This window comes from Penicillium arizonense, assembly GCF_001773325.1.
Source record: "Penicillium arizonense strain CBS 141311 chromosome Unknown PENARI_contig025, whole genome shotgun sequence".
Taxonomy (NCBI): domain Eukaryota; kingdom Fungi; phylum Ascomycota; class Eurotiomycetes; order Eurotiales; family Aspergillaceae; genus Penicillium; species Penicillium arizonense.
This window is the reverse complement of record NW_019173302.1, coordinates 110,144-122,504: the sequence shown is the minus strand read 5'-3', so window position 1 is coordinate 122,504 and position 12,361 is coordinate 110,144. Positions and strand designations below refer to the sequence as shown.

The window sequence follows — 12,361 nt, the reverse complement described above, 5'->3', positions numbered from 1 at the left end:
TGAAGAACAGCCGTCATATTCCTATGCTTGAGCGACCTTGGCCAGCACTTCAGATACTAGAGCAAAGTCTCGTTCAACATCAACTCGCCAGTTTGAGATTGCAATGCGGCAAGCAGGGGCGCCATCCCAGCTGGTACCCGAGACAAACATGCGCGAGCTGTCGTTGATCTTCTGTGCCAGGTTGCGGTTCAGGGCTTCATCATTAGCCCGGAACAAAACAGACATGAATGTCTGATCAAGCAATTCAGCCTTTGACGATGTTTTCGGCAAGGCTGTATAGCTAGGATGATCAAAGACCCAATCATAGATCTTCCTCGCAAGCCCAATTTGACGTTCTAGCATTTCTTGATAACCAGACTTGCCATATGACAAGAGAGAGGCATAGACGGGCAATGCCCTGAACCGACGAGAATTTTCCAGTCCAATGTTCAATGGTGAAGGAATAGAAGGGCCATTGGAGCTTCCAGCAGTTAAGTAGGCGGCGTTTGCATTTTGAAATACTTGTGATGCTACCTCCGGATGCCGAGAGAAGAAAAAGCCACAATCATATGGAACATTGAGAAGCTTGTGGCCGTCACCAGTAATTGAGTCGACCAGATCTATTCCTTCGCTGCCCTTTTTGACTGTTGCAAACTCCGGCCTGTCATCCAGAACTCGACCAAATATGCCAAATGCGCCGTCGGCATGCATCCAGGCCCCGTACTGATCGCAAAGTTGGCGGATCTGTCTTAAGTCCTCGCCACTTGTCGCAAACCGGCCAGTATTGACCTCTCCGCATGATATAGCGACAATGTTCACTTTGTCAGTTCTTGCGAGTTCTTTCTCAAGCCTCTCGAGATCAAAGCGAAGGGGATCGCCAGCTTGGCAGATGTTGTGCACATTGGAACGGCCAATGCCCAAAATACCGGCAGCCTTCACCAGGGAAGAGTGCGGAAGAGTTGACAACACTTGAACACCAGAAAGACCCAGTGCATTCAGCACCTCAAACAAGCCATATTCTCCGACACTCTGGGTTTCAATACCCTTCCTCTGCGCTGCCTTTTGCAAAACAAACTCGCGTCCACAGGCTAAGCCAAGGATGTTACTCCCCGTAGCACCAGTGGTGAAAGTTCCATTATGCCAAGCGGAGCGATCCAGACGGAAAAGGTCTAGTAGCAGACCAAGTGCATTGTACTCAACGTCTGTGACGATTGAGTGATTGGGGAGATGCACCTGAACGTTTTGGTCATAAGCAGACACAACATTGTCGGCAAATAGCGCTGCCGGCGTAGTTCCGCCAGTGACGAAGCCATAGTAGTTGGCACTGATGCTCCCTCCGTTGAAAGCTGGCACGATATCATCAAGAATGTGTCGCTGGACAGATTCAAGGGAGGAACCTGTGTCCTGGAGCGCTGTCGGCAGAGAAGCTCTTGCTCGCGCTAAGTTCTCTGCGCTGGGAAGAACGCCAGACTCCCATGGTCCTTGAGCGACTTTCCACAGATCTTGTTGCAACTGGCTCTCCATTTTCGCTTTAGATATTGAGGGCTGAGATAGGGTCAACGGTGATGATTTATACAACCGGCAGGATTTCCGTACTCTCGGGATTTGGGACTAATTCGGCTGGACCTCCCTAAAGGGGCAGTGGATCACCTCTGAACTCATCTGCCTGGTATAATTTAGCTTGAATACAAGGCAAAATAAAGTGTTTGAGTTGATTGGATTGATTGCACAAAAGTAGAGTGAAAAGGAAGTTGAACAGGGAGAGAAGTGTGAGTGGTACGGCTCTCCGCAAAGCGGCTCGACGGCCCAATTGGTTTTTAGCCCCATCAACACCGCGATCATGGCTGCGAAACTGATTGATCGTCGATTCCATAACGTCCCAGGTTGGTATTGGCGCAGTTATTGGCGAAGCTTATTATATCGGGAATGACTGACTCTAATCACAGACAAACTTCGGGTTGCCGAGCTGTTCTTCGATGTCCCGGTGGACTACAGTAAGCCCGCCGCTGGCCAGCTGCGACTTTTTGCTCGCAGTGTCAGTCGGCTGAACAAGCCCATTGAGCCCAAAGATGAGGACAAAGAGGGCAAACTCCCTTGGTTGGTCTACCTACAGGGTGGACCCGGCTTTGGATGTGGTCCTCCGCAATCTTACCCCTGGCTTGATGTTATGCTCAGCAAGGGTTATCAGGTATGTGACGCATTTTAGCTGTCTACTTTGGCTGGACTTGTGAGATCAGTCATATTAACCTTGAACTGCCATTAGGTATTGTTCCTAGACCAGCGTGGTACTGGTCTGAGCTCGACTATAACTGCGGGAACTCTTGCCCGCCAGGGCGACGCAATCAAACAGGCGGAATACCTCAAGAACTTTCGTGCGGACAATATTGTTCGTGATTGCGAGGCTATTCGTGGTGTTTTGACAGCTGAGTACCCGGAGGAAGAGCGTAAATGGAGTATCATTGGGCAAAGTTTTGGTGGCTTTTGCGCTTTGACTTATCTCTCCAAGTTGTATGTGTTAAACGTCACTAATGCCCCATATTGTAAATGGATCCAGCTAATGTTATTGCTATGGCTCTAGCCCGGGGGGTTTGAGAGAGGCTTTCGTTTGTGGTGGTATTCCCCCGCTTGTCAACGGACCGGATGCTGTCTACGCAAAGACCTATGGTAGGCCCACCTATCAGTTAACTTTGCGCTCATAGTACTGACAAACGAACAGAAAAGGTTCAGCAAAGAAATGAAGCTTATTACAAGAAGTTCCCCGAGGATGTAGAGCGTGTCAAGCAAATCATGCAATACTTATCCTCCAACAATGTTACCTTGCCATCAGGTGTGCTCACACCAGCTCGCTTCCAGCAACTTGGTATCTTGTTTGGTTTCCACGGTGGTCTCGATAGCTTACATGGTAAGAGATGTTTATCTGTCACAGGATGGCAACTAAGCTAACGGTAATCTAGACATCGTTATTCGAGTCTGCAATGACTTGGAAATCTTCGGCTTCCTTACTCTGCCCACTCTCTCTGTTATTGACAACAATGGTGGCATGGACAAGAACATTATATATGCCGTCCTTCACGAATCGATCTATTGCCAAGGGTAAGCAAACAGTCTCTCATTATCTGGTGATATGTGACTCTGACAATCAGCACAGAAAAGCATCGCTCTGGTCAGCAGACAGACTGCGCTCAACCAACGCGAAGTTCCAGATCGATAACTCCGTGCCCGAAATTTACTTCACAGGCGAAATGGCAAGTCACGCAACCCTCCATGATCGGCGTACCAACAGAAAAGGCTAACATCGATATGTACCTTAGGTCTTCAAAGACATGTTCGATTCCTACACGGAGCTCGAGCAGGTGAAAGAAGCAGCAGAGATCCTGGCTACAACCGACGACTGGCCTGATCTCTACGACGAGGCTCAACTGGCCAAGAACGAGGTCCCTGTTTACAGCACGACTTACATGGAAGACATGTACGTACACTTCGATCATGTGCAAGCCACCATTGTCAAGGTTCCGAACATCAAGCAGTTCATTGCCAACAACATGTACCATGATGCATTGCGAAGCAAGTCGAGTGAGATCATGCGCCAGCTCTTTGCCTTGCGCGAGGACTCGATTGATTAGATTAATGTATGGGCTTTCCAGTTATCTTTTAAAGCATGGAGTGGAACAACGAATGAGTACAATCATGTTTATCTAAACAACCCCATATACGACCTAGTAATAATAGAAAAGGTAATCCTTATTGCAAAGTAGTAAAAAGGCCGATGATAGACAGCGCCGGATTGGGTATAATAACTATAGAGATATGTACAGAGAAGATTGGTCTGACTTAGCAAGACTTCGATGCATTATGCAATATCAGAAAACCTGGTTATCATTGTCAGCCTTGTCAATATTAGATTGAGAGCCATAAGGGGATATACATACCGCACCACCGATGATGAATAGCCTCTCTTCCTCACGTTGAGCCCACTGTGCAACTTTGCTGGCACTTTGAGCAAGTGCATTTCGGTTCGTATTCGGTTCGGCAATACAATAGAGTTCAAAGACGGGGGTCACCCAGCCAAAAGAGCTGACAGATCGTGAAACGCAGTGGTGAACTTTGACGTGTGTGTCTTTGGCATGGATGCTCGAGTGTAGGTTGTTGTACATCGACATCAGTCTATGATCAGAGTTAGAGCAGAGAGATCTCGTATTTTTAGTGTTATCAATAAGTTTGACTGACCTTCGCCGCCGAGTCAATGATGAAAATTCAGGCGAGTAGGATGACATGGTAAATTGTACGTTGGCACGAGACTTGTATAGGAAGTGATGGAGGACAGTTCCAGGAACTATATCCGTAGTAGCGGGCCGGCCATTGCCAATTGCTGTCTTGATCTCCTTTAGACTGCCGTTTTTCTCCATTTGCTACCACATCATTAGCACTGAACACAAGATTCGAAGCATATCAAAGTTTTACTTACCTCAACAAGGGCATCACGCATTCCTTGCATTTCAAAGAAAGCTTCTTTGTCGGGACTGATGAGGACAATGGCAACAGACTCGTCCTTGGTGATTTCTGCGCTGTTTTCGATATCGTCGCGAATGTCAAGGAAGCTGACATACATATAGAGATAACCGCTGCTGTTGAAGCCAGGCAGGCAGACGGGAATCCAGCTCTCTCCGCCTCCGGCCTTGACGCCATCGGCTTCAAAAACCATGTTGAATAATAATTGCAGATCGCCTGGATGTAAGGAGTGCTTCTTCGGACGGACAACACTAACGAGTCGTCCGCCAGCCACCACTAAGCCGTACAAAAGACTGCTGGCTTTGGTTTTTAGAAGCGCATTGCTGATCGTTTGGCGATGTTGCTTGCGGATCTTGAGACATTCCAAAGCAGAAAGTAATGTAGACGGAGATCCTCGTGTGAAACTGTCCGCTAAAGATGAGAGAAGAGACTCTGAACCCTGCAGAGGCCGTTTCAAATCGGTAGACGGCCGAACAGAAAAGAGATGGGTGAGTGAAGGCAGTGTCAATGTAGATAGAATTTGCATATACAATGCTTCCAGCTGAAGTTTAAGTTGATTGTCGCTCTCCATCATGCGGCTGATTGCGACGAGGTGCAAAGAGCCCCGAGTCAAGACAACAAACCTAGTGTCACCAGCAGAGAAGCCTCGGAGGTGATCATCTGCATCTTCATAGAAAGATATGATCGTTTGAATAACTCCGACATAGCCAGATATCAGTCCACTGTCACCATGTCTCGTCCAAATCGGCTTGCCAGCAGCGGACAGGATCACATAGTGTTTGCGCTTCGCCTTCCACCGTTGGAGCAGCATTTCTAGTACGAATTAGACACATGACAAGACAAGATTAGGTGCTATTAGAAGCATCATACCTTCATTGTCACCTTCTTCGTTCAGCTCGCCAATAGATTCGAATTCGCTCAGAATCCCATCATCATCTATATCATCGGCCGCAAATTCGGGGAAATTGAGTAGACCTGTCGAATCCTGCGGTTGACCGCCAGGCGCTGTAGCAACAAAGTCTGTAAAGAGAGCCCCATCATCTCCATTTTCAGTATTCAGAATCGAACTGCGAATGCTGGCCGAATCCCCCGCTTCGCTGCCCCGCGAGCTTGCTAACTGGCTCAGACTCGTCTTGGCCCTTGGACCTCGGGGCAAGCCGCGAAGAGCCATTGTAGAATGGGCACTTCCAGCATCTGATGACTGTGTCCCGATATCCATTCGTGAGACAGCAGTTGTTGCCTCCGCTTGTAAAGTCGCCCGAGACGCCGTTTCATCGTTCAACAGGCTCAGTGTGCTGGGCCGTGGGGGTAGAGGCGGCCGTTCCCCCTCTGGACTTGGACTGCGCTTATCATGACCGGTGTCTGGCGTCTTGGGAATGGAGGCTTGTTCGGATATCTCGGCGGGCTCGTGGCCGTCGCTTCTTGGGTCTTGCTGTGACTTCATTCCCGCTGCGGGCATACACTGTTTTACGCGGTCGCTCGTCGCGGGTCAATAGTTCATTAAATGCGCATTGTTATTCTTCAAATATCCGTAGATTGAAGGGTACGTGGGAGACGTTTGACACTGACGTCGGCGAGTCGGAGCTCCAAGGCGGAACAAAACAATCGAACGTGGCCGCGTGCGTGGCTTCTGGGCAACATTCAACCGTCAAACTCCCTCTCCCACAGGGTCATCTTTGATGTCCTAAATATGACGGAGGCCAGTCTGACGCTTACACAACGATTCTACGTCCGTCATTGGCATCATGAGCCTTGATCCCAGTGCCTTTCCGAGGTCGAACTCCCCCGCAAGCTCCGAGAGCTCCTTGACGCGCTCCCGGCTACAGGGCAAGGAAGGTAAGCAACCACGATTGTTTGCAATAGAGATCAAGTCTAACCATTCTGGTGGATTTAGGATCCCTCAAGAAAGACAAACACTACCGCCGATATGCGTCCAGCGTTGAGAGAGCGCTTTCGTTGTTCGACAACGCTCTACAAGAATGGGCCGACTATATCTCCTTTCTCAGTCGCCTGCTAAAGGTGAGAATATTTCAACCAGTGGATGTACTGGATAGCATTGCTGATAATACTTCACTAGGCACTTCAAACCCATCCACCCGATCAACCAGTCGTCCCCCACAAAGTACTTGTCTCGAAGCGACTGGCCCAATGCTTGAACCCGTCGCTACCATCAGGCGTCCACCAGAAAGCCCTCGAAGTTTACACATACATATTTGGATTGATCAAGGTATGGATGGTCAGATAATTGGATGTTTGTGTGTTTACTGATGTCTTAACCACCAGCTTGAGGGATTGTCGCACGATCTTCCTTTGTATCTCCCCGGTCTTGCGCCCACCTTGACTTTCGCTTCTCTTACCGTTCGCCCATTGTTCCTATCCTTGGTGGAGGGATACATTGTTGACCTGGAACCGTGGGCTATTCGTCCAGCATTGAAAGCAATCATTTTAGCCCTACTTCCGGGATTGGAAGAGGAGACAAGTGATGACTTTGAGCCGACCTTACGAACTGTGAACAAACTCCGTGATGCCGCTGGGCGTCTTGAAACTCAACGAACCTCGGAAGCAGGGGCTTCTGGGCAGTACTTCTGGCAATGTCTGTTCCTGGCCTCCATCACTAACCCCAGTCGACGGCTCGGCGTCCTCGCATATCTAAATCGCTACCTTCCCAAGCTAGGCATCTCGGATCGTCGGCCAAGTAGCGCTGATAGGAGTGAGGCAACGCACATTCCACCTGAAATGCTGGCCGCAGCAGACGCCGTCATTCTACCGGAGCCTGGGCTTTTAATTCGATGTGTTGCATCAGGCTTATCTGACGACCAGCTTCTTGTTCAACGCAACTTCCTCGACCTTCTCGTAACCCATCTCCCACTGAACTCCCCCATTCTGCAAACCAAAGTCGCAGACAGTGACTTGCGCACATTGGTTATTGCGGCCGTGGGAGTGGTCACTCGGCGAGATATGAGCTTGAACCGTCGGCTTTGGGCATGGTTCCTTGGACCAGATGCAAACGATCAATCCTCAGCGGATAGTCGCAAATTCTCATCAGACACTACTCGTTCTGCCTCTGTCGATGGCAAGGAAGCCACCCAATCACAATACTTCAGCCGTGTGGGCTTGCAGCCCTTGGTCACTGGTCTATTGGACATGATCAAGCAGGCACCAGGTACTCCATCTGAGAGGACCAAGCCTTTCCGGATAGCTTTGTCGCTTATGGATCGCTGGGAAATTGGCGGATACATCGTTCCTGCGGTTTTCTTGCCCACAATACGCAGCGTTCAAGCATTTGAAGGCCAAGCTCCCAAGAATCACTTTGAGGAGGTCTTTCGCAGTGCGAGTGCTTTCTTTGATGGCGTTGAGAGTGGTGTGATTTTCTCCGAGCTTTTGGGCTTGGTTGATTACCGGAGAGCCGAACTAGATACCCATACTGACCAGATCTTGCATGACTTGGATCTCGCACGATTCATCCTTGAAAACTTCAATGTTCGTGAAGAAGACATGGTTCAAATCCACGTGCCTCTGTTGGCATTGTCAGTTCTCGTGAAGATGAGAGAGATTTCGTCTACGCAGAGCAATGCCAACAAGCGAGCGGTGTCTACCGCATTGAACACGGTTCTGAAATCGTTGACTGGACTGCTCACTGATCGCGCGTTCTCGAAGAAGGGAGGCTCTGAAAAGACTACCGGCAACGATATTAAGAGCCACGGGACTGAGGTCTTGAAAACCGTTCGCGGCTTCTATGAGCAGAGCAAAAACAGCTTGGAGCTCCCACCCCTTCCGTATCCACCGAAGCATTTGGGAGAGATGATCATTCGAGAGGCCAATGAACTGGCAATTGCAGCCCTGGGAAATCGAGATGACACATCTTCCCTCCACGAAAAGTTGGATATTCTTGTCACCTTGCTGAAGAAGCTTCCCAAGTCGCGTGTCCTTCGAGATAGAAAGCTTTACGAAGCATTGTCACAGCGATTGGGTGCCGGGAAGGACAAGCCGACGACGGCATCTTTTGCAGTCATCTCCACCATTGCCTCGACAGTGACCAGCTTGTTCTTCATCCACACACCCGGCTTCTATGTTAGTTATGAAGATGCATGCGATCTCATCACTCCTCTTGTGAATCAACTCTGGTGGTACTTGTCACCGCTTAGTCCAAAGTTCCACGTGGAAGCCGTCCGCTGTTTATGGCTATTACATTCCATTTCTTGGATTGATCACCTCGTCGAGGCTTCTCTTACATCATTAATGATCAATGTGTCGACGGCTGGGTCTCGACATTTGTCTTCTGAGGAACAAGCCGAGCGATTTTACGTGCTGTGGAACCACAGCCATCACAATATTCACGAACAACCACCAAAGCAAGTGCTGGAGGTTGGAGGGACATTGTTCTCTTACCAATGCTCGATGCTGGAACGTCCACTTTTCATTGTACTTGATCTTCTCTCCCAAGAGTCAAGCGATAGTTCCCAGAGTGTTCAGCTATGGCTTCAAGATCTGCCGTCTATCCACAGGTAAGTACATCTTGACAGGTCATGACTTTGCGGTACCTAACACAAATTACCAGGGTTTTCCTTGTGATCATTTCGAAGCTGGATGAACTTTGTGAGCGTGATGACCAGAACCAGCCAAATGCAGACAACCAGTCGATTTCCCCAGATGACTACAAAGAGTGCGACTACCTGTTACAAACGGCCACAAATATCATCGCCGTACTCTCACATAATGGATGGGTCACCATTCTTACTCACATGCTCGGCAATGAAAAGCGCCCAGAAACTTCTAAGTCTGAAGGTTAGTATAGATTACCTCCCATAACGATGAACTTGTCGCTGATAGATATTGTGTGTATAGATAACACAGGATCAGGGTCGAAAAGCCTGCACTCAGCCATATTCGATGCCTCTCTTCGAATCGTTAGCACTCAAAGTATGGACCCTACGCAAGTGAGCCTGGAAGGGGAACGGTTACAGAAGAATGCGCTGCAACTCATGCGGCAACTTCTTCTTGGACCCGGAGCTGAGGACCTAGTTGAGTCTGGAATCGACGATTTCTTAGTTGAGCGCCTCCTGGTTTCATCTGAGGGTGGCAGCATCGCAGTGCAGGGCGCACTAATCGATGCACTTCTTGCAGCATTGAAGGTGCGATTTGCGCAAGCCTACTTACCACCACAACCGCCTCGGCCAAAACATCTACGAGCTGGCTCTCGTGATCGTCTGACCAGTCCTTCGATTTTGTCTTTCACCAGTGACAAGGGAGACCGAAGACCCTCACTACCCCAGCTTCCCCAGCCACCAGGTCGGCTCTTAGATTGTCTGCTTAAAGGAATCAGCTCACCAAAGTCTCGAGAGATTGTGGATAAATGGATCGTATTGCTTTGCGAGGTCTTGCCTCTGTACTCTGGTTCCATATTCCAAATCCTGTTGATACTCGTGGAATGTTTCTGCAGGGAAATTCAAGCGTCCTATGGAAGGCTTCAGTTGTCTTTCCAGCAGACAGAAGACTGGCCGCAGGACCGCTCTGAGCACGTCACAATCGCTCTCCTCACTGGTCTTGAAACCTGTATCGCAAATGCCCACGAACGCCTCATTGTGGAAGAAGCCAACGTGCCAACAGTCAAGAGTCCCGACCAAGCTCAGGGCTTCTTCGGAAACATGGTGTCTGGAGTATTCCACTCAGAAGGTGGTCAAGCTCGCCCCAATACCGCTAATGATCGCCTGACCGTTCTTCTCTGTTTCCAGGACGCTGTTCGTTTATGTTTCTCCATCTGGGCGTGGGGTGCAGGAGACCGAGGTGGAACTCCTCCGGATTCTGAGTCTATCGCATCATTCCAGTACACCTCTTTGCGGATGCGGAATCGCTCGCGACGAATTCTGGAGCACTTTTTCACCGCAGAGGCACTTGAATGTCTTGAAACATTGGTGGAGATGTGGACGAAGTCCGACACGGAGACAGCGTCGCTGATCTTTAATCTTCTTCATACCCTTGACGGGTCAAGTCCGAAGATCACTATTCCTGCCATCTTCAATGCAATCTATACTCGCACGAATCCCAGTGCATTGGAACCCAGCAGGAAGTCTTCGTTGACATCAAGTCTTTCCGAATCGGAGCTCGCCAGCTTTTTGGTCACATATGCTCGCTCACTGGACGATGATGTTCTTGATGAGATTTGGACTGACTGCACAACGTTCCTGCGTGACGTTCTCAGCAATCCTTTCCCGCATCGACAGATTCTTCCGCGTTTGATTGAGTTTGCGGCCATCTTGGGAGTGAAATTGGAGAATACAACCTTTGGTGAAGACCGCCGTATGCGAAAAGAACTCGGGGTATGTTTCTACACGATTGATATTTATAGAGTCGCTAACAATTGTATAGGATGTTCTGCTGCGTCTTCTCACAGCAGTCTTTACTAGCAAGCCCTTGGGTCTCAATCAAGATACTGGGCCCATGGCAAGATCGTCAGTGGATTATGACCGGACCTCAGTCTCCCACACTGGACCTGATGACATGCTGAGCATCCTTGCGGTCTCCATGCCGTCGTTCATCACGACTCTGGGTGATTCAGATCGGATCAACACCGCCATTACTGGCGTCTCAACTAACGTGGTCGGCCCTCTCATTCGGTCACGCCTCTTCCCGAACAACCTCAACCGTAATGTTATGGTTCTCTTGCAACAAATGACAAAGGTCCCAGCTGCCGCGAAACTCTGGAAGAAGGATATCTCCGATGCGTTCCATGATCCCCGTTTCTTTGGATTGCAGGTGGATTTGGTGAAGAATAACTGGATGGACCTGCTGCGCCAGTGGGTTCTCGCCGACAAGGAACGGCTATCAGAGATCCTTGTCCGTCTTCCTCCACCCAGCGCAGCGGGTATCATGTTCGGTGTAGGAGCGTCTGCAGCCCGACTGGAAGCCGATCGCAAAGCACAGCTCAACCTGAGGCGAATCGCGCTACTTGTCCTGTCCGCCAATGATGACTATTTCGTTGGTGAGCTACCGGCATTGCTTCAGAAGCTCGAGGATCTTCTTGCCGCTACCAGCGCTTCGTCGCCTTCATCCGCCACTAGAGCGGAGATTTTCATGCTCCTCCGTGCTCTTGCACTCAAGACTTCGGCCTCCGCCATGGCGCCGTTCTGGCCTTTGATCAATACAGAGCTTCAAGAAGCTGTCTCCGCAGTACCACAAGGTCCTCAGTCAGAGCTCTACAATTCTTACTCGCTGCTGCAGGCCTGCAAGCTGCTCGATGTCCTGCTTGTCCTCGCCCCGGATGACTTCCAGCTGCTGGAATGGCTCTTTGTAACTGATACCATCGATGCAGTCTATCCTCCCGACCGCTGGGAACCCATTGCTTTGGCCGACGAAGTTTCTCAAAGTTTTGGTCCACGCAGTGCGGTTTCATCAACCGTTCCGAATGAGACAAATGAGCCCCTAGCTCGCAGTGGCCTCAAGCGTCCATGGCTAATCTCAGACTGGATCCGAGAAGCAGCCAAGGATGAGATCGTCGAGCGAGTTCTGCGACCATTCTTTGCTCGGTTGAGTATCTACGTGTTTGAGAGCACGTACTGCATGGGCAGTGTAGATCTTGGGGTGTGCCGGAACGACCTGTTGGCAGATCTCTTCAACGAGAGCACAATGGCCAATTAAGAATACCTAGCTTGTACTCTAATATAGATATTTTGGATAGTAACGCGATAGCAAATACAAGTCTCTTCATTGGCGGGTTATAACTATATCCTTTGTATAGAAGTGACATGTTCCGAGGCCGCCCGGACCCTCCGCAATTCATCAACGTCACTCTAAGCGCTCACTCCCCTCACCACCCAACTTCTCCAGAAGACACGAACCATACAATTTTCCAAGCCACCTTGAATGGTCCATTCAG

At 49.6% G+C, this 12,361-nt stretch overlaps 4 protein-coding genes across 4 annotated transcripts; 2 read left to right on the top strand and 2 right to left on the bottom strand.

Annotated features, from left to right (window-relative positions):
• Positions 1-21: 21 nt before the first annotated feature.
• Positions 22-1,503, bottom strand: PENARI_c025G05060 (pyridoxal phosphate-dependent decarboxylase family protein; the record flags this gene model as incomplete). Its single annotated transcript, XM_022635807.1, has 1 exon — positions 22-1,503. One exon carries the CDS (start codon positions 1,501-1,503, stop codon positions 22-24), a length of 1,482 nt encoding a protein of 493 aa, XP_022484325.1.
• A 316-nt stretch (positions 1,504-1,819) lies between these two features.
• On the top strand, positions 1,820-3,602 carry PENARI_c025G06516 (proline iminopeptidase; the record flags this gene model as incomplete). Its single annotated transcript, XM_022635828.1, has 8 exons — positions 1,820-1,862; positions 1,926-2,167; positions 2,243-2,487; positions 2,558-2,643; positions 2,696-2,881; positions 2,934-3,072; positions 3,128-3,194; positions 3,291-3,602. 8 exons carry the CDS (start codon positions 1,820-1,822, stop codon positions 3,600-3,602), a joined length of 1,320 nt encoding a protein of 439 aa, XP_022484356.1.
• Positions 3,603-3,839: 237 nt separating this feature from the next.
• Positions 3,840-5,932, bottom strand: PENARI_c025G03011 (guanine nucleotide exchange factor MON1; the record flags this gene model as incomplete). The annotated part of the gene is made up of 5 exons (XM_022635788.1): positions 3,840-3,848; positions 3,909-4,143; positions 4,207-4,388; positions 4,445-5,301; positions 5,359-5,932. 5 exons carry the CDS (start codon positions 5,930-5,932, stop codon positions 3,840-3,842), a joined length of 1,857 nt encoding a protein of 618 aa, XP_022484272.1.
• A 301-nt stretch (positions 5,933-6,233) lies between these two features.
• On the top strand, positions 6,234-12,123 carry PENARI_c025G01112 (dopey family protein; the record flags this gene model as incomplete). The annotated part of the gene is made up of 7 exons (XM_022635766.1): positions 6,234-6,324; positions 6,383-6,507; positions 6,566-6,715; positions 6,772-8,993; positions 9,047-9,273; positions 9,334-10,805; positions 10,855-12,123. The coding sequence occupies 7 exons, from the start codon at positions 6,234-6,236 to the stop codon at positions 12,121-12,123; spliced, it is 5,556 nt and encodes a 1,851-aa protein (XP_022484314.1).
• Positions 12,124-12,361: the final 238 nt, after the last annotated feature.